This window comes from Mchenga conophoros, linkage group LG23 (genome assembly GCF_057382185.1).
Source record: "Mchenga conophoros isolate Kocher_MC1m ecotype Shallow Benthic linkage group LG23, M_conophoros_male_GT1.1, whole genome shotgun sequence".
Taxonomy (NCBI): domain Eukaryota; kingdom Metazoa; phylum Chordata; class Actinopteri; order Cichliformes; family Cichlidae; genus Mchenga; species Mchenga conophoros.
Genome location: NC_140547.1, coordinates 6,748,862 through 6,770,384, shown reverse-complemented (window position 1 = coordinate 6,770,384; position 21,523 = coordinate 6,748,862). Strand labels below are relative to the sequence as shown.

Here is a 21,523-nt window from a genome sequence, read left to right as displayed (position 1 = left end):
TTTTTCAGTTTTCAGTTTTATTTGTCATATGCAAGTTAGCACAGGGTCAACATTGCAATGAAATGTGTTTGACGAGCAGCAGTCACTCAGCAGCATGATACAGTAGGAGAAAATATAATAAAATAAAATAAAATAATAAAAAAAATAGAAAAATATTAAGGAGCAAAATACTAGAGAGACATGGTAAAAGAGAAAAGATGACTAAATATTAGGGGTGAAACGATATTCGTATTGATATTGAACCGTTTGATACAGTGCTTTCGGTTCGGTACGCATATGTATCGAACAATACAACATTTGTAATTTATTTTATCAACTTTCCTTCTGACGATGCTGTCTGTGTGGAGCTCTCAGTGAATCTGCGTTCGACTATTCCGCCTAGGCTGCACTGTCGAGCGCAGATCGACTGAGCGCTCAACACAGACAGCATCGTCAGAAGGAAGAGCACAGGGCAAGCTAGCGAGACAGAAGTTAAGCTCTCCTTGCAACATGGCAAATTGAACCTCCCCCACCCTCATTCAGATCTGGCGTTTGGAATTATTTTGGTTTTCATGTGATGTATGACCCTGAAGGTAAGCGCGTCATGGACTAAAGTAAAACAGTATGTTGGATGTGCCACGCAATGCTCAATTACATGGGTGGGAGCTAGTGTGTTAGCGCAGTTAGCTCGTTAACGTGTTGGCCGTCTAGCCCCATGCACGGGGCTATCAGGGGTAGCTCTTTAATGGAGATTTGCCGTGTTGTGGCGTTAAGGTCATTTTAACGAGGTTAACCTGAAAGCACTAGTGGGAACACAACGAATATGACTGCACATTTATGCACATCATCCTAGTGCAAAGACAAAAACAACAAGCATGCATGCTACAAATTTTACCTGAGTCATTTAGACAGCCGTTAGCACATGATTCTCCTTATGGGGACCTGATATGTTTAATATGCTGCTGAGAATATAGCCCAGAAGAAGCGGATAGTATAGCTTTTATTTTGGAAAGAGCCATTTCTCTGTAATAAACTCTCTTTTCCAAAGATGAGTGATTCCTCAATCAGATACAGGGCTAGCAATATCGCTAGCCCGACGTCCTGGGGCTAGCGATTTTTCCAGTCGGGCTACCAAAATCTATCTCTGCCCTGCCCGTCCGGCTATTGTAGGAAGGAAAAATATATGTCAATGCTTTTGCATTCTTTCGGAAATGTAGCTAGGTAATTATGTCTTTGGCATCGGTGAGCCACTGTCAATATGTGACATATTGAAATCGCGTTTGAATTTGCGCTTGTTTTTTTGCTTTCACTTTGCAATCGTGTGAACTGTGTATAGAGAGCGACAGTACTGATTGGTGAGTGATGATAATTTGCGCACCAATTCCTCTGACATCGTCTTATCAATCATTAGCTTACTATGCAAACATGACAAGTGAAATCTCCAGCAGCTTAAACATGTGAGAGGTTGATCGCGCAGAGAATCGCTGAGCTTATGTGAGTGCGTGTGTAAAAGCAGCAGGATATATATTTCAGTTCTGCTGAGCCAAATAAGACAGGTCAGGGTGAAGAAGTGACAGCCAAAGAAAAGCTTACCGCAAAACGGAAAAGTTATGACAAATCAGACTATAAGGCAAAAAGAAGGGGCAGCTTTATGGTTTCATGGACAAAATAATTTCTGTGGCTGCGATATGATGAGCTAAATAACCAGGGGTGCACATAAGTGGTCTGCAGGTGCGCATTCGCTGTCAAAATAAAAAACACGCACTAGGGTTAGGGTTAAATTTAAAAACTGTACTTTTGAGTTAAAATATATATTTATAATTTTAATAAATGACAAATTAAAAAGGCATGAACATTTTATTTTGTATCGAAAAAATATCGAATCGTGACACCAAAGTATCGAACCGAACCGAACCGAACCGTGAATTTTGTGTATCGTTGCACCCCTACTAAATATATATGTATCTATAAATATAAATATATGTACACTAGTGATTAAATAAGGTGTACCAAAGGTTTAAACCTTTCACATACTGGCTGTAACAAAGGTTTAAACCTTTCACATACTGGCTGTACCAAAGGTTTACACCTTTCACACACTGGCTGTACCAAAGGTTTAAACCTTTCACATACTGGTTGTAACAAAGGTTTAAACCTTTCACATACTGGCTGTAACAAAGGTTTAAACCTTTCGCACACTGGCTGTACCAAAGGTTTAAACCTTTCACACACTGGCTGTACCAAAGGTTTAAACCTTTCACATACTGGCTGTACCAAAGGTTTAAACCTTTCACACACTGGCTGTACCAAAGGTTTAAACCTTTCAGTTTTTCAGTTTTCAGTTTTATTTGTCATATGCAAGTTAGCACAGGGTCAACATTGCAATGAAATGTGTTTGACGAGCAGCAGTCACTCAGCAGCATGATACAGTAGGAGAAAATATAATAAAATAAAATAAAATAATAAAAAAAATAGAAAAATATTAAGGAGCAAAATATTAGAGAGACATGGTAAAAGAGAAAAGATGACTAAATATTAGGGGTGCAACGATATTCGTATCGATATTGAACCGTTTGATACAGTGCTTTCGGTTCGGTACGCATATGTATCGAACAATACAACATTTGTAATTTATTTTATCAACTTTCCTTCTGATGATGCTGTCTGTGTGGAGCGCTCAGTGAATCTGCGTTCGACTACTCCGCCTAGGCTGCACTGTCGAGCGCAGATCCACTGAGCGCTCCACACAGACAGCATCGTCAGAAGGAAGAGCGCAGGGCAAGCTAGCGAGACAGAAGTTAAGCTCTCCTTGCAACATGGCAAATTGAACCTCCCCCACCCTCATTCAGATCTGGCGTTTGGAATTATTTTGGTTTTCATGTGACGTATGACCCTGAAGGTAAGCGCGTCATGGACTAAAGTAAAACAGTATGTTGGATGTGCCACGCAATGCTCAATTACATGGGTGGGAGCTAGTGTGTTAGCGCAGTTAGCTCGTTAACGTGTTGGCCGTCTAGCCCCATGCATGGGGCTATCAGGGGTAGCTCTTTAATGGAGATTTGCCGTGTTGTGGCGTTAAGGTCATTTTAACGAGGTTAACCTGAAAGCACTAGTGGGAACACAACGAATATGACTGCACATTTATGCGACATCATCCTAGTGCAAAGACAAAAACAACAAGCATGCATGCTACAAACTTTACCCGAGTCATTTAGACAGCCGTTAGCACATGATTCTCCTTATGGGGACCTGATATGTTTAATATGCTGCTGAGAATATAGCCCAGAAGAAGCGGATAGTATAGCTTTTATTTTGGAAAGAGCCATTTCTCTGTAATAAACTCTCTTTTCCAAAGATGAGTGATTCCTCAATCAGATACAGGGCTAGCAAAATCGCTAGCCCGACGTCCTGGGGCTAGCGATTTTTCCAGTCGGGCTACCAAAATCTATCTCTGCCCTGCCCGTCCGGCTATTGTAGGAAGGAAAAATATATGTCAATGCTTTTGCATTCTTTCGGAAATGTAGCTAGGTAATTATGTCTTTGGCATCGGTGAGCCACTGTCAATATGTGACATATTGAAATCGCGTTTGAATTTGCGCTTGTTTTTTTGCTTTCACTTTGCAATCGTGTGAACTGTGTATAGAGAGCGACAGTACTGATTGGTGAGTGATGATAATTTGCGCACCAATTCCTCTGACATCGTCTTATCAATCATTAGCTTACTATGCAAACATGACAAGTGAAATCTCCAGCAGCTTAAACATGTGAGAGGTTGATCGCGCAGAGAATCGCTGAGCTTATGTGAGTGCGTGTGTAAAAGCAGCAGGATATATATTTCAGTTCTGCTGAGCCAAATAAGACAGGTCAGGGTGAAGAAGTGACAGCCAAAGAAAAGCTTACCGCAAAACGGAAAAGTTATGACAAATCAGACTATAAGGCAAAAAGAAGGGGCAGCTTTATGGTTTCATGGACAAAATAATTTCTGTGGCTGCGATATGATGAGCTAAATAACCAGGGGTGCACATAAGTGGTCCGCAGGTGCGCATTCGCTGTCAAAATAAAAAACACGCACTAGGGTTAGGGTTAAATTTAAAAACTGTACTTTTGAGTTAAAATATATATTTATAATTTTAATAAATGACAAATTAAAAAGGCATGAACATTTTATTTTGTATCGAAAAAATATCGAACCGTGACACCAAAATATCGAACCGAACCGAACCGTGAATTTTGTGTATCATTGCACCCCTACTAAATATATATGTATCTATAAATATAAATATATGTACACTAGTGATTAAATAAGGTGTACCAAAGGTTTAAACCTTTCACATACTGGCTGTAACAAAGGTTTAAACCTTTCACATACTGGCTGTACCAAAGGTTTACACCTTTCACACACTGGCTGTACCAAAGGTTTAAACCTTTCACACACTGGCTGTACCAAAGGTTTAAACCTTTCACACACTGGCTGAGTCGTTCCCATTGCTCCTAAATGTGTTATGTCGTCATGGCAAGAGCACAAGAACTCAGAAGGCCCCCAGAAGAAGAATGCCAGCTACGTTGAATCATACAGGGCAGCATAGGTCTGAAATATGTTGCCAAAAACTGAGGGTATGTTTAAATCACTCATGCAATCTGAATGAAATATTCTATAAATATATTATGTAATGTATTGAGAACAAACTGAAGTAGCCTAAAGACAGTCAGTGGAAACCAAAGCCATTAGCCTTCTAAATTAAACTAAAAGTTAAAAATGTAATTGCTCAGGTGTTTCCTAATTAAGAAATATAAAAAAACAATAATCCTAAACTAAAAGCACACCGTGTGGCTAAGGCTACCGACCGGAAACAAGCACTGTTACCTGTGTTCCTCCTAAACTTAGCCCTAAATATTCTAAACTTCATGAACAAAATACAGAATAAGTTGCAATCAGACTTGCAAATGTAACGGAGTATCTTACAGAGCTAGTTTAAATTTACATTGGTTAACTCTTACCCATGCGCTTTTATTTTGAAAGCAAGCCGCAGTTTGTTGCTGTGATGGGATTTCCAGCTCTTTTTAGAGAACCGTCTCTTTCGGCTAGACTCACTAAAAAGGACCAGACTCTTTCGGCTCCCAATCGACTCTTCAGCTTGTTTTGTTGTTTTAATTAATTTATTATTAACAACAATATAAAATTATGCACAAAAGGAATTGCTAATGTAAAAAAACAGTGGTTTTATTTATATATGTTTATATATAAATATATACGGTGGCCCCTAGAGACAAAGCATGTACAAACTTCAAAAAGCACATACAAACTCGAAAGCACGTACAAACTCCAAAACTCATTTCTAGCGTTAACTGAACTTCCAAAACAGTGCTACCTAGATCACTTAAATCACACAATTGATATATGTATGTATATATATATATATGTATACATATATGTATTGTTTGTGTATTTATACACAAGCACTCATATATGTATTTAAATAATTCAAAAAAATGTTCATTTAACTTTTACTACAGCACACCAGATCCAGTCGTTGGTACTTCCTGGCTTGTGTATCCACTAGGTAACAAAAGCTCAACACTGCGCCTAGCATCCTGGAACACTCCTGTTGTGTTTTGTACGTGTTTTGGAGTTTTACGTGCTTCGGGTTTGTACGTGCTTCTGATTTTTTACGTGTGTGGTGGAATTAAGGCACGATGGTTCCAAAGATCATAGTTTTGAGCCATCTTTATTTCACGTGGCTGGAGCTCTCAAGCTGCCAGCCGCAAATACACCACAACACACACCAACCCCAGAGTCCCCGTGTTTATAACTCGGCGGGCGTGATTAAGGATGCCGTGCAGGGAGGGCAGACGCCCCTGCACGGCATCCTTAATCGCTGCACCGTTATACTCTCTCCCGCATTTCATGTCTGCAGAGAATGTTATCTCTCTCTCTCTCTCTTTAGTGTAAGTGTAAGTGTAATAGAAGCAGAAAACCAACTTTATTAAAGCAACTGACAAATTCTGATTTGATTTGCAAGCGTCTTTACCTTTTATGACTTGAGATAACTTATTGTAAATTGATGCTAATAATAATAATAAGACTGAATTAAAACTGACATGACTTTAATTCAACTCAGCCATTTTGTACATAGTATAGAGCTAAAAGTGTAGACACCGCTACACTGTCAGAGTATTAAGTACTTTACTTAACGAAGCAATGGAAGAAACTTGTAGAAACTTACCACCTAAGACAAGGAGTCAAGGGTTCATGTTTTTCCTTTAATTTTTCAGCAGTCTGTATTTTTATCAGAGACTTCTGCAACTTCCGTTGTTTTTAAGTCAACTCCAGTGAAAACATTTCTTGAAAAAGGCAAAGCCCTGTGGCTGTTTGGGAACTAAGGATGGTGGTATTTTACAGAAGAAACAAAACAGAACATCCACCAGCCAGCAATATTCACACATGGCTTGGAAAGTAACGATAAAAAGATCTGTACCAAATTTACTTTTTTCATATATTCCACCTCTAAGTTTCAGGATGGCTGCTAGTTTTTGTGTAAATACACAAACAATACATATATGCTTTCAATTGTGTGATTTAAGTGATCTAGGTAGCACTGTTTTGGAAGTTCAGTTAACGCTAGAAATGAGTTTTGGAGTTTGTACGTGCTTTCGAGTTTGTATGTGCTTTTTGAAGTTTGTACATGCTTTGTCTCTAGGGGCCACCGTATATATTTATATATAAACATATATAAATAAAACCACTGTTTTTTTACATTAGCAATTCCTTTTGTGCATAATTTTATATTGTTGTTAATAATAAATTAATTAAAACAACAAAACAAGCTGAAGAGTCGATTGGGAGCCGAAAGAGTCTGGTCCTTTTTAGTGAGTCTAGCCGAAAGAGACGGTTCTCTAAAAAGAGCTGGAAATCCCATCACAGCAACAAACTGCGGCTTGCTTTCAAAATAAAAGCGCATGGTTAAGAGTTAACCAATGTAAATTTAAACAAGCTCTGTAAGATACTCCGTTACATTTGCAAGTCTGATTGCAACTTATTCTGTATTTTGTTCATGAAGTTTAGAATATTTAGGGCTAAGTTTAGGAGGAACACAGGTAACAGTGCTTGTTTCCGGTCGGTAGACTTAGCCACACGGTGTTTTCTTAATTAATAAATGTACGAAAATAATAATCCTCCACTGAAAGCACACCGTGTGTCTAAGACCTGAAACAAGCACTGTTACCTGTGTTCCTCCTTAGCATAGCCCTAAATTTTCCTAACTTCATACACTGTTACAACTCCGATTTTTCTTAACCACCTGGTACAGGTGTAACAGTTGTAACAGAGTGTCTTAGAGATGTAGTGTAATTTTACATTGGTTAAGTCTTTTCGCAGATCGCAGATCATTCATCCCAACAGCAGTTAGACTCTATAACTCCTCAATCACGATGTCATAAGTCACTGGACACTGTGAACATCCACGGTCACCACTTCATGCATAATGGACCTTCCATGACCTTCCAAGCTATATAGTTTATGTCTTCCATATTTCCAACTATATCCATAATCACATACTGTGTATGCTACCATTGTATATAGTGTATTATCTTACTTTTTTTCATTGATTGTACTTAATTGTATTTTTGTATTTCCTTCATATATCTGTACTTGAGCTGAGGTGACGCAAAAATTTCCCCGTTGTGGGATCAATAAAGTCTTATCTTATCTTATCTTAACCACGTGATTTTATTTTGAAAGCAAACCGCGGTTCGTTGTTCTGGAGTCTTTCCACGTCCTCCGGCTATAAAACAATCATCGTCATATTTGCAGATATAGTCCATCTCAACATTAAGCGACAGCCTCACTAAGCGAAGACATGGAGACATTATACAGCCTTCTTGGCTCAGAGTGGATAGACGGCAGGAGCATTTTAATCTTTTTGTTTGTTCTTCTGCTTACGACTGAAGTTTTGAAGAACAGAGTGCCAAAAAACTTTCCTCCCGGACCGAGGGCTCTGCCTTTCATTGGAAATCTTCATCGCATCAGACCTGATAGAATTCATCTGCAGTTTGCAGAGGTATACATACTAATTATTATTATTAGTAGTAGTTGTAGTAGTAGTAATAATAATAATATTTTTGTTGCTGTTGCTGTTGTTGTTATTTCATGTCATAAAAATCGTGTGCACCAGGCATTTAAAGTGCTGTTGCTCTCTTTTTGAAAGGTTAGTATGTATTCGTGCAGAGCCTGCCCAATTTTCTATGGGGTGTTAACCAGAATATGATGTGGCGCCCCCACCAAACACCTCATCTTCACCACTGTTAACCATATTATATATATTGTCTGTCCTTTGTGTGTGTGTGTGTGTGTGTGTGTGTGTGTGTGTGTGTGTGTGTGTGCATTCTACAGTGAAGACAACAGTTATCATGAGTCACTTGTGGGTTGGGAAGTAATAAACCAGCAGACAGGACATTTATAAAGCAAGTTAATTTTTTTTAATTGCTTTTGAAATGTGCAATAGGGCAGAAGAGTCACAGAGATTTCAGCGTAGTCCTTAATATTTTCTTACATAAAAATAGATACCCATGGAATAAATAAAGTATTTCTTTTTGTTGTCATTTTTGTCTATTTATTGAGAGAAATAGACATTAAAGTGTGTGAAGCTGTATTTGTATTCAGAATAGGAAGTAACTAAAACAAATTATGCAGATCCCAACCCAGCACTGAACAGAATCTTCTGTTCATGTTCAGTTTGCAGAGAAACATGGAAACATATTCAGCCTTCGATTCTTTGGTCAAAGAATTGTGATCATTAATGGCTACAAGCTTGTCAAAGAAGCCCTAATCCAACGAGGAGAAGACTTCATGGATCGCCCCAGCCTACCAATGTTTGAAGAATTGGTTGGGAATAAAGGTGATAATTTTACTTAAAAAGTTTTTAAAAAGTTTTAATAAGACCAGCATCACTAGCCTGTCACCTTTTTAGCAATGTTAAAACTTAAGTCAATATGTTTTTGACTTTGATTTTAAGTTACTTTGCGTCTAACGCAGTTTTGTTTTTCCAAAAGGTCTTGTGATATCAAATGGGTATCGGTGGAAGCAACAGAGGAGATTTGCTCTTCATACACTCAGAAACTTTGGTCTGGGCAAGAAGACCCTGGAGTTATCCATCCAGCAGGAGTGCCAGTATCTCACAGAGGCTTTTGCAGATCACCAAGGCACACACAGACACACAAACACATGAAACTCACACTTTTTATGATGACACAGTAATAATACTTTTTTTTTTTTTATCTTGGTTAATAATAACCATTAATGGTTAATATGGATATATCCTTTTACTTTACCTCAAACTTCTGCAAGACAACGTACACCCACACATTACTACATAAGACTCTAAATCCAACTATTCAAACAGTCATACTGAAACACACAACAACTTCCTACGTTTTAAACTTAAACATAAGTCCATGTAAAATTTGTTTTAAAGTATCCAAAATTCATTAATATAAGTTTACTCTAATGTTTTGTCTAATGGCCTCTTTCAGGAAATCCTTTTAATACCCAGTCACTGTTAACCAATGCTGTGTCCAACATCATTTGCTGTCTGGTGTTTGGGAATCGATTTGAGTACACTGACAAGCAGTTTCAGTCAATTCTGCAGCTCTTCAATGAGATAGTGTACTTGCAGGGAAGCATGTGGGCACAGGTGAAACTCTTTTACATACTGCAGTTGTTGTTTGACTCAGGATTCATACAGAACATATATAAAACCACTTTAACTGAACTTTTTTGTGCAGCCCAAGCTGTTTTTGCAAACTGGGCAGTTAGTGGAGCATAGCTATTGTTCACATTAGACTCCACCAGGGCTGTGCCTTTTCTCAGATTCTGTCACTGATATCCAAAAGCAGAAATATTTCAATGTTGAGTTCATTTAAAAACAGTGGAGGACGAAAGCTACATATTTTGAAATCTGGTGCAATGTAAAACTGATATTAATTGCAATTAAAGTGCACTTTAAAATTGTGTTTAAATGAATTTGCTTGGTTACTTTTCATTACTGTCTATCACAGTTTAAGCCTACTTTTGTCCAATTTGAGCTACTTAACATTAACATATTGGTTATTCTGTTTACTTCTAGTAGGTTGCCATGGGTAGTTGATAAGTGAACTGCAGGGACACCATGTGATGTAATATCTTTGAAAGCTAACTGTTTCCAGGGTGTCAGATGCTTTATTGGCTGTCTTCCTGTTCTGTAGATTTACAACACATTGCCCTGGCTGATGAGGTGGCTGCCTGGACCTCACCAAAAAATATTCACTATGACCCAAAAGATAATTGACTTTGTAGAAGTCAAGATCAAAGAACACAGAGAAAACTTCAACCCATCATCACCAAGAGACTACATTGATGCTTTTCTCTTAGAAATGGGGGAGGTAAGTGTTTTCAAAATGTGTTCTTGTTCATTTACATTTTTTAATGAAACATGTTTCCCACTTCTGGCTTTTGTGTTTCTGATAGAAGGAGGACGAAGACTCTGGTTTTAGTCTCAGCAATTTGTGTATTTGCACCTCGGACTTGTTTGGTGCTGGAACTGAAACCACTACAACTACTTTACACTGGGGACTGCTATACATGATCTACTACCCTGACATTCAAGGTGTGTGTATGAACAATATTAATCCTGAATACACACTTGTGACCATCTTTCTATTAGTTTTTTTCAGAGATTTCTCACAGATCATTCTTATGTTGGGAGAGAAAGATGTGTAAATTTCCCCCCTGGTTATCTAAGCAGCATAAACATCAGTTACTTTTTTAATAGTGCCAAATTTCAACAACAGCCACCAGTTTGTTTTCTCACTATGTGCAGAAAAAGTCCAGGCTGAGATCGATGCTGTGATCGGTTCATCCAGACAGCCGTCTATGGCTGACAGAGAAAACATGCCATATACTGATGCGGTCATCCATGAGATCCAGAGAATGGGCAACATCATTCCCCTCAATCTGGCCCATGTTGCAAACAGGGAAACGACAGTGGATAAGTACACAATCCCAAAGGTACACAAAGCAATTGGGAAGAGAAATTTTATAGCACTTTTGCCTTTTCTTTTTTTTTTTTCAGATAGATTTTGAATTAAAAACTAGGAAAGCCGTCCTTTTATTGTCTAATGCCAGGATTCTCAAAGTTGGTTGACTTAAATAAAGTTTTGTTTTGAATTCCAGAACATCCTAAACTACAACTACCTGTTGTGTTAAGTTAAACAAGCCTATATGTCATGTGAGAAGATGGAGTAACACTGTAACTTCCATAAAAAGCTGCCCCAACTTCACCACAAAATGCAGAAAATGTATCCAGTAAAATGTGTTTAAGCTAGAAAATAAAAGCTAGAGCAAGAGTGAGAATGGGACACAAATGAGATGGACTGAGATGCTGAGACATCCCAAAATATACTTGGGGCCAAAACATTAAACACAGTATGAATATAGTTAGTTTCAATTCAATTTTATTTAGATATCACCAAATCACAATAACTGTCACCTTGGGGTGCTGATTATTGTTAAAGTCCAACAATCAGATGGCTCCTTTTAAGGAATTACTTGGGAACAGTAGGAAGGAAAAACTACCTTTAAACAAGAAGAAACCTCCAGCAAAACCAGCTTCAGGGAAGGGCAGCCATCTACCGTGACCAGACGAGGGGTGAGGGGAGGAGAAAGGAACAAAAAGACACACTATGGAAGAGAGCCAGACATTAATAATAACTAATGATTAAATACAAATAAATGGATGAACACATAGAGAATGAAAAAAGAAAGGGAAGAGGAAGGATTTTAAAATTAATTCTAGATTTAACTGGAAGCCAATGAAGAGAAGTGAATATGAATGAAATCTGTTCTGTCTTTCTAGTCCCTGTCAGAGCTCTTACTGCAGCATTTTGGATCAATGCTCACTGAAGGCTTTTCAGTGAGCATTTATAGTGACCCGGTACTAATGAACAGTCGACTGTAGAAGTAATAAATGCACAAACAATTAGCAATACCAGAAACATGTATGACAAACTGACTAGCACAAATGCTAAAGAGACACAAATAAATAACGCTTCTAACTGGCTGTATTTTCTCAGGGTACAATGATCATACCTGCTCTACACTCGGTCTTAAATGACGAGACAATGTGGGAAACTCCAAACTCCTTCAACCCTCAACACTTTCTCGACCAGGATGGTAAATTCAGGAGGAGAGAGGCCTTCCTTCCTTTTTCTACAGGTTAGTCAGTTGTTGCAGTTCCTCAAAATCCAGTTAAAGGCTGTTTAAAGCCAAGTGCTTTAAAGAGGCAAAATTACTGAAGGAGAATGTCTTGCCATTAACCTTTTGCCTTAGCAGCCATTTACAATAACAGTGTTAACTTTCCTGAGGATCGATGTCTGTGATCAAAGAGATTAACTTCTAAATTGTGTGAATAAAATTTATGTGTCTCATTGTGTATTCAGGCAAGCGTGTGTGTCTCGGGGAACAGCTGGCCCGGATGGAGTTATTTCTGTTTTTTACTTCCCTCCTTCAGAGGTTTTCATTCTCTGCACCTGCTGGAGAGCAGCCCAGTCTGGAGTTCAAGTTAGGAGCCACTCGCACTCCCAAACCTTACCGCCTCTGTGCCGTGCCACGTTAAACCACCAGCTCTTTTAATCTGAGCACTTATTTTCCCAGCAAAATGAATCGCAACGAATCACCGTCTACCATTACATTTATGTTGTAATGAATGATGATCTGCTATATTACTATTTCTTTAGATTAAGGTCAATTGTTATTTTTCATCCTCTCCGTATTAAAATATGCAGTAAATATCTTCTCCTGCAACTTTCTTAGTCTTTTCCAGTGCACATTACATTTGTCAGGCCTACCCAACTCATTGTGCTCAAATAAATCACACTGTCATTAGGATTTGTGTTTAAGGTCACAATATAGTTTCAGACTGAGTTTTAACGGGTGGGAGTGCAGTTCATTTCAGTGCTGTTTATCAGTTTGAGAATGCATGATGTAATCTGGACACTACAGTTTCAATAAAAACTTTACTCTTTATTTAAAGGCTTTCAGAGTCACTTGTTGTCTTCATGAATAAAACACCACATTCTGGCATGTGAAGAAATAAAGAACTTTTCTTGGGTGTAAATCAAACCTTTGCCTTTGCACACAAAGCAAATTCTGAGATGTTCTTTATCTTCACATGTGCATGATATCAAATAACCAGTGAGAGAATGTCACCACATCTAAAGTAACCATGGTGAGGCAAATATTTAAATCCTTAAGTGAAAGCACTATTATCACCCAAATACTTCTAGTGACCAATAATTCAGCAATCTTAAGATTATAAACAAAGGGTAATTATAGGCTGGATGTGAGCTGGCTGGAGCTTTTGTGTGGAATCTGCCTGTTCTTTGTACAGACACACAATGGGACACACCTCCAAAAGTGGTTGAAAACAACAAGTTTCAGATTGGTGACAGTAAAATTGTGAGATTAAGAGGACTGGAGCAGGTTGAGAGGTTGAATGGGTGCATTGGAGGCTTCAACCCCTAAACTGGGAGAGTGCATTCAGCAGATTACAGGTTCTGAAGTTCAACTTCTGAAGTCTCTGTTGAGAAAAAATCAAGTTCTATGAACATCTACAGAAACTAAGGGATCTGGTTAAACCACCATTACAGCCAGTGAAGGTTTTACTATGCTAATATGCACTTTTCAAAGAGAAATCTGTGTTACTATATTGCTTTTTGGCCATTGGACCCCTCTGCAGCAGCTGCAGGTACAACAAGAGAGCACTGAGCACTGTTTTCACAACCTAGCATGCCCCAGCTGCATGCTTACCGCATGCATTTGGTACCAAACCTCAGATCTGTTGTGCTGGCGCAGTTAAGAGTGTTATCCCATCCCTGACACATCTGACGAATAAGCGGAGTAAACGTTCTCACGTGTTTTGTAATGAAGCATTTGGTTTCTCTTTTTTCTCTTTGTGAAAAGAAACCAAAGCTCGAGGGGGAGTTAACAAATCGATCAACTGATTGTTACCTGTAAACGAACTACAGGTCAGCACAAACAACTGAAGACATGGAGACATTATACAGTGTCCTCGGGTTAGAGTGGATAGACTTCAGCAGCATTTTCTTATTCCTGTGTGTTTTTCTGCTCCTGACTGATTTTTTAAAGAACAGAGTGCCGAGAAATTTTCCTCCTGGACCCTGGGCACTTCCTTTCATCGGCGATCTTCATCGCATCAGACCTAGTAGACTTCACCTGCAGTTCGCAGAGGTATGACACTATACATAAGAATAATATGTTATATTAAACAAATTGCTGACAGGTTAAAGTAACACTCTAGTTTGACCGCTTTTAAAATACACATTTATTGTTTTCATTAGAGGATTAAACTTAAAGATTTTATGCTAAGTTTAGAGTTTAAGATGAAGACACCAGGCCTGCCCAATAAAGTCGCTCTGCCTCATTAACTGAATTGTACTGATACACTTTAAGTTACACTAATCAAATGTGCAAGTTATATTTTGTTATTCGATTCGCAATAGCTTTGTGCTTCTGTAGGTCAGACTGTTCATTCAGCAGTTCATGGAGCTGGTTTTATAACATTACCGACAATGAAATAATGTCACTCCTGCTTTGCTTTTGCAATCAAACACAAACATTTTTGCATTTCTCTGCGGTATGAGTGTGCTATGCGTGTGTAGTTCTAAATCTGCATAGCGTGATGTCAAATACTAACGTGGAATTGGTAACTTTATTTAGACAGGCGTACAGTGGGGATGTTGACACAAGACTCATTTTTTTTTGGTACAATTTTTTTATGAATAAGCTTCCACACTCAACTGATTATGTGAAGATGTTATGGGAAAAGGAGGGAGGGATGTGTATTTCTAGGGAAGAATGGACTCAGATGTGGGAATGGCAATGGAGGAGTACTTCCTCCAAAAGCTGGAGGGAGTTCGGATGGAAAACTCTGATAAGGTTCTTTATCACTCCATGTCAAAAGGCTCACTATGATGGGAATCCTCCCGTGTGCTGGCGAAACTGTGGATACCAAGGAGCCCATCACACCCATATTATGTGGGACTGTCCTGTGCTACGGACTTACTGGAAAGACATTCATGGTATATTACAAGGCATTTTTAACTGTACATTCCCTCAGGATATGAAGACAATTTTTTTTGGCTGTATACCGCAGAACTGGTCCAAAAATGACATATGTCTGTTAAGAGCTTTATTGGTTGCAAGTAAGAAATGTATAACAAAGAAATGGTCCTCGCAAGACATACCGACTTTGTCATTATGGTGGGAAATTACGTTAGAGATATATAGGATGGAGGAAGTAACAGCTCATGTTAATGACAGGATGGCCTGGTTCCATCTGTGCTGGGATAAGTGGGTCCAATACGTTAATACCTATAAACCGAATTTTCTCTTTAAAGCTTGAAACCACCAATTTAGTTAATTGTTTACTCCCGACAGAGCTTTCTCCTTTTATTTTATATATATATATAATTTTTTTTTCCTTTTTTTTTTTTCTTTCTCTTTCTTTCTATCTGTCTTTCTTCTCGTTTTGTTTCGTTTTTCTCTTGTAAACTGTGTTAATTAATGCCTGTAATCATCTTTATGAGGTAATATTGTAGAAATAAAGAATATAAAAAAAAAAAAAAATCTGCATAGCGTGTTTAAGTGTATGGAGGGCTTGGAGTGTCAATAAATACATTATTAAATATTTAATTAAATGTATCATTAATGAATTAAAATGTTAAATATTTAAATAACAAAAATATTATTAATTAATACAAAAAATAATTAAAAATGAATGAGTTATTAAATTCTTTAAATGATGATACTCGATTTTTAAGTAATTCTTTATATATGTAATTATTTTCAAATATATATTTTTACATATTTATCATGTTGGCAATCACCTTGCAGCATGTAAAAATGACCTTGGATTTAGCCTTAAGCATCATTTCATTTTCATTTCAGAACTGTAGCATGTTATTTATATCCATAAAAGGCAGGGGCGGCTCTAGAAGGGTGGCATGGGGTGGCAAGTGCCACCCTAAAATGATCCCTTGCCACCCCAAGTGCCACCCCAGTTTTGCATATGACGGTGTTGTTTATTAAAATAAGATAGCATTAACAGTTTTTATCGTAGTTACAGTCAACAGTGAATATAAATGCTAAAACTGAATATATTGGATAGTGTTCCACCCCTGCACCATTAACAAATGGTTCAGCCCATAGCAGGACCAGCTTTTTTCTTGTTTTCAGTAGCAAGCCATGCTTATGATTGTGCCAGAGCACATTTTAAACAACACCATGGGAATTTTGGATTTTACACAGGTGGTTGGATGTTACACTCTGGAAATGGAAGGAAGGTGAGTGTTATTAACCCTCCGTGGTCCACGGACACGCTGCACCTCCAAATCACATGACTATTTTAAGCTGACATAGCAAAAAGCTGCAGCCATGCTGAGTCTCTATTTCAGCCCACATTGAAAGTTCGGACTTTAAAGTTTTTACATTTTAATTACAGGCCAGTAAATCCAGAGTTATGATAATATATATAAGCCATGCTTTTTTTCTAAATACTGTCGTTACGTTTTTGTGTGTGTGTGTTTTAAGCATTTTCTAAGGACAGCGCGAAAACGGTGTCATGGTCCTGGGCCATGTGGGCCCAGTATTCTTAGTTTTCATGTATTTTTGTATTTTGTTCTTTATTTAGGCCATGCTTCCTGGGTTGATCTGTTACGTTGTTCCTTATGTGTTTTCCCTTCGTGACTCTTACCCCCTGTGTGCCCCTCTGTGTATTTATGAGCCCTCGTCTCTCTTTGTGCTTTATTCTATGTTTTCCCCAGCCCGTTATGTCTGCGTTCTCCCCGTGCTCTCTCTCCTCCTGTTTGAACCTCTGTGTACTTCCTGCTTTACTTTGCCCATCTCCCATCAGTGTTACGTTCACTCCTGCCGTGTCTTGTTATGATTATCAGTGTCACCTGTGTTCCCCGTGTGCATCCACTTCCCCTGATCATCCCTCATGTGTATTTAGTCTCTGTGTTTCGTACAGTCTGTGTCGCGTCGTCTGTGTTCTCACCTCCATGTTTTCACGGTCAGTCCTTGCAGTGATCATCATAGTCTGAGTTTTCTTAGTTTGTCGCAGTATTAGTTTTCCCAGTTTAGTTATAATCTAGTCACGCCATCCCTGCTTTGTTTGTGCACTTTGTCTTCAGCCATAATAAAGGCTCGCTTTCTGTTAAGTCCACTCCCGTCTACTCACTTGTGTATGCACCTGGGTCCATCACACACACCACCGCACGGCCTGTCTCTGCAGACCGTGACAGTACGACGCGACCATGTCGGACCCAGCGACACAAGAGAGGGAGATCCTTCAGACGGTGGAGTCACTATGTGGTAAATGGCTGCGGTGCTCCGGAGAGGAGGAACGGGAGGAGTTAGCCCGCCAAGCGGGAGTATGCGTGTCTGTGTTTCCCTGGCTATGGGAGGCACTACACCCGCTGATCACTGACTTTCTCACCACCGCTCTCCAACTCTGTCCGCAGCCACGGCTGCCTAGTGTGCGGGCGGTGCCGCCAGAGCCCTGCTGTTGTCCCGTTTCCCCGCTGCTTCGCGAGCCAGAAGCAGTTGCGGTTGGAACGGTGAGGCTCGCCACCGACACACCCTCCGCTCGCGCCCCGTCGGCTTCCGCGTCTTCACCGCGGTCTGGCCGCACGGCGTGGCACACGGAGACGACGGAGGCCATAGACTTTGGCGAGGAAGAGCGGCAGCAGGTGTTACGGGCTTATCGGGAGGACGAGCTCCGGTGGAAGCCCTGGCTCATCCCGGAGGAGGACCTCTCACCTGCTGCACAGCCTACCAGCCGCTCGCCGTCTCCAATCCGCTTAGACTTTACTTCGCCTGCCTCATTTCTGGCAAGGATGTGGGCGGACGACCGGGAGATCGCCGCTACATCACCCCCTGCATTGGTGCCATCAGCGCCCATCGCGTCAGCTACCAGAAGGGGGCGGCGCCGGCGCCGCCGTGGCACCGCATTAACTCCGGTGAGTGACTGCGTTTTCGTGCCTCACGTCCCCTCTATGAAGCAGAGTGAGATGAGCATTGATTTGCCGGGGCCGGACACTATGACTGAATCGTGTTCGGAGACTGACAGTACAGTGTTTAGTTGTTTAGAAAGACCTACTAAGGAAATCATGGAGTCCGGTCTCTGTGAGCAGCAGCAAGCAGCTTGCACCCACGTAGAGGAGGAGCTCCGGGGAAAGCCGTGGCCTACCCCCGATAGTCAGCACATCTTTCGGGGAACACGCCTGGCTCTCGGGGGCCCTCGGAGCCACCAGGGTCTGCAGCCTCTCACAACTCAGTTAGCTCCCTCGCAGCCCTTCACAGCTCAGTTAGCTCCCTCGCAGCCACCCTCAGTTCAGTTAGCTCCCTCGCAGCCACCCTCAGTTCAGTTAGCTCCCTCGCAGCCACCCTCAGTTCAGTTAGCTCCCTCGCAGCCACCCTCAGTTCAGTTAGCTCCCTCGCAGCCACCCTCAGTTCAGTTAGCTCCCTCGCAGCCACCCTCAGTTCAGTCTCCAGTGCCGCCTGTAGCCCAGTCCCCGATAGCAGTACGGTCCGCTGGTCAGCTTAACATTCAGCCAGGGGTCTCAAATCTCTCTGGCTCTGCATCAGCTCCTGCTGGAAGCTCGGATGAGCTCATCCAGGACTCCGCGGCTCCCACGCCGCCACCTACCTCGTCAGCTGGAGGGTCCGAGGGGCCCGTTCAGCCTCCTGTCTCAGCTGGAGGGTCCGAGGGGCCCGTTCAGCCTCCTGTCTCCGCTGGAGGGTCCGAGGGGCCCGTTCAGCCTCCTGTCTCCGCTGGAGGGTCCGAGGGGCCCGTTCAGCAACCTTCCTCGTCAGCTGGGGGTTCTGGAGAACCGCACCAGCCTCATGCCACGTCAGCTGGAGGGTCCGAGGGGCCCGTTCAGCCTCCTGTCTCAGCTGGAGGGCCCGAGGAGCCCGTCCGGCCTCACGCCTCGTCTGCTGGAGGGCCCGAGGAGCCCATCCAGCCACCTTCTGCTACGCCTGCTCCGGCTTCAGCCTCAGAGTCTTCGTCTGCTGCAGCCTCAGAGTCTTCGTCTGCCTCGGCCGGTCCCGTGCCCACCGGGCCTCGGCCGGTCCCGTGCCCACCGGGCCTCGGCCGGTACGCCTGACACTGGAGAGCCGCCGCCCTGCGCACTGCCGGCCCCCTGAACTGCTCCGCCGCTGCCTTGCGCACTGCCGGCCCCCTGAACTGCTCCGCCGCTGCCTTGGACTGGACTTTTGTGTTGTCGCCTCTCGGGTTGGCCTTCGGGCCTCTTTGGACATTCGCCTTCCTGTTCTGGACTCTTTTGTGTATTTGTGGACTCAGTTTTGTTCTCGTGCTCCTTGTTTTTGGTTCGTTTTGTTCCCTCCGTCCTGGTCCCCCGCCTCCCGCCCTGGGTGGGGTGTTTTCTGTTTCACTTGTGTTTTGTTTCTCGGGTTTGGGCTGTCGGGAGCCAGCCCTTTAGGGGGGGGTGGTGTCATGGTCCTGGGCCATGTGGGCCCAGTATTCTTAGTTTTCATGTATTTTGTTCTTTATTTAGGCCATGCTTCCTGGGTTGATCTGTTACGTTGTTCCTTATGTGTTTTCCCTTCGTGACTCTCACCCCCTGTGTGCCCCTCTGTGTATTTATGAGCCCTCGTCTCTCTTTGTGCTTTATTCTATGTTTTCCCCAGCCCGTTATGTCTGCGTTCTCCCCGTGCTCTCTCTCCTCCTGTTTGAACCTCTGTGTACTTCCTGCTTTACTTTGCCCATCTCCCATCAGTGTTACGTTCACTCCTGCCGTGTCTTGTTATGATTATCAGTGTCACCTGTGTTCCCCGTGTGCATCCACTTCCCCTGATCATCCCTCATGTGTATTTAGTCTCTGTGTTTCGTACAGTCTGTGTCGCGTCGTCTGTGTTCTCACCTCCATGTTTTCACGGTCAGTCCTTGCAGTGATCATCATAGTCTGAGTTTTCTTAGTTTGTCGCAGTATTAGTTTTCCCAGTTTAGTTATAATCTAGTCACGCCATCCCTGCTTTGTTTGTGCACTTTGTCTTCAGCCATAATAAAGGCTCGCTTTCTGTTAAGTCCACTCCCGTCTACTCACTTGTGTATGCACCTGGGTCCATCACACACACCACCGCACGGCCTGTCTCTGCAGACCGTGACAGTACGACGCGACCATGTCGGACCCAGCGACACAAGAGAGGGAGATCCTTCAGACGGTGGAGTCACTATGTGGTAAATGGCTGCGGTGCTCCGGAGAGGAGGAACGGGAGGAGTTAGCCCGCCAAGCGGGAGTATGCGTGTCTGTGTTTCCCTGGCTATGGGAGGCACTACACCCGCTGATCACTGACTTTCTCACCACCGCTCTCCAACTCTGTCCGCAGCCACGGCTGCCTAGTGTGCGGGCGGTGCCGCCAGAGCCCTGCTGTTGTCCCGTTTCCCCGCTGCTTCGCGAGCCAGAAGCAGTTGCGGTTGGAACGGTGAGGCTCGCCACCGACACACCCTCCGCTCGCGCCCCGTCGGCTTCCGCGTCTTCACCGCGGTCTGGCCGCACGGCGTGGCACACGGAGACGACGGAGGCCATAGACTTTGGCGAGGAAGAGCGGCAGCAGGTGTTACGGGCTTATCGGGAGGACGAGCTCCGGTGGAAGCCCTGGCTCATCCCGGAGGAGGACCTCTCACCTGCTGCACAGCCTACCAGCCGCTCGCCGTCTCCAATCCGCTTAGACTTTACTTCGCCTGCCTCATTTCTGGCAAGGATGTGGGCGGACGACCGGGAGATCGCCGCTACATCACCCCCTGCATTGGTGCCATCAGCGCCCATCGCGTCAGCTACCAGAAGGGGGCGGCGCCGGCGCCGCCGTGGCACCGCATTAACTCCGGTGAGTGACTGCGTTTTCGTGCCTCACGTCCCCTCTATGAAGCAGAGTGAGATGAGCATTGATTTGCCGGGGCCGGACACTATGACTGAATCGTGTTCGGAGACTGACAGTACAGTGTTTAGTTGTTTAGAAAGACCTACTAAGGAAATCATGGAGTCCGGTCTCTGTGAGCAGCAGCAAGCAGCTTGCACCCACGTAGAGGAGGAGCTCCGGGGAAAGCCGTGGCCTACCCCCGATAGTCAGCACATCTTTCGGGGAACACGCCTGGCTCTCGGGGGCCCTCGGAGCCACCAGGGTCTGCAGCCTCTCACAACTCAGTTAGCTCCCTCGCAGCCCTTCACAGCTCAGTTAGCTCCCTCGCAGCCACCCTCAGTTCAGTTAGCTCCCTCGCAGCCACCCTCAGTTCAGTTAGCTCCCTCGCAGCCACCCTCAGTTCAGTTAGCTCCCTCGCAGCCACCCTCAGTTCAGTTAGCTCCCTCGCAGCCACCCTCAGTTCAGTTAGCTCCCTCGCAGCCACCCTCAGTTCAGTCTCCAGTGCCGCCTGTAGCCCAGTCCCCGATAGCAGTACGGTCCGCTGGTCAG

General features: G+C 42.7%; 2 protein-coding genes across 6 annotated transcripts in view; both read left to right on the top strand.

The window, feature by feature from the left end:
• Nucleotides 1-385: 385 nt before the first annotated feature.
• The window catches only part of LOC146546541 (cytochrome P450 2J2-like), a 31,726-nt gene continuing 10,588 nt past the window's right edge, over nucleotides 386-21,523 (top strand). Inside the window, exons 1-2 of one of the 4 annotated variants that reach the window (XM_085266391.1) lie at nucleotides 386-572; nucleotides 14,159-14,260. In XM_085266391.1, coding sequence (XP_085122517.1) covers nucleotides 561-572; nucleotides 14,159-14,260 — 114 coding nt within the window. In that variant the 5' untranslated portion in view covers nucleotides 386-560. Of the gene's footprint in view, nucleotides 573-2,747; nucleotides 2,879-14,059; nucleotides 14,261-16,313; nucleotides 16,375-21,523 lie in introns of those variants that run through there. The other 3 variants (XM_085266392.1, XM_085266390.1, XM_085266393.1) reach the window with 3 other exon arrangements.
• LOC146546542 (cytochrome P450 2J2-like) lies at nucleotides 7,784-13,036 on the top strand. Of its 2 annotated transcripts, none has more exons than XM_085266386.1 (9): nucleotides 7,784-8,036; nucleotides 8,711-8,847; nucleotides 9,028-9,158; nucleotides 9,508-9,668; nucleotides 10,219-10,395; nucleotides 10,481-10,619; nucleotides 10,833-11,020; nucleotides 12,085-12,226; nucleotides 12,451-13,036. In XM_085266386.1, the coding sequence occupies exons 1-9, from the start codon at nucleotides 7,836-7,838 to the stop codon at nucleotides 12,624-12,626; spliced, it is 1,452 nt and encodes a 483-aa protein (XP_085122512.1). In that variant the 5' UTR covers nucleotides 7,784-7,835; the 3' UTR covers nucleotides 12,627-13,036. The 2 variants fall into 2 exon arrangements, with proteins under 2 accessions (XP_085122512.1, XP_085122511.1); XM_085266385.1 differs by having other exon boundaries at nucleotides 7,787-8,036; nucleotides 8,711-8,873; nucleotides 9,028-9,177.

What these genes read in the sequence shown, in the direction of transcription:
- LOC146546542 (XM_085266385.1), top strand. Translation starts at nt 7,836, where the DNA reads ATGGAGACATTATACAGCCTTCTTGGCTCAGAGTGGATAGACGGCAGG. An exon ending in AGAATTGGTTGGGAATAAAG is followed by an intron (nt 8,874 to 9,027) that starts GTGATAATTTTA and finishes TTTTTCCAAAAG; the next exon opens with GTCTTGTGATATCAAATGGG. An exon ending in CTACTACCCTGACATTCAAG is followed by an intron (nt 10,620 to 10,832) that starts GTGTGTGTATGA and finishes CACTATGTGCAG; the next exon opens with AAAAAGTCCAGGCTGAGATC.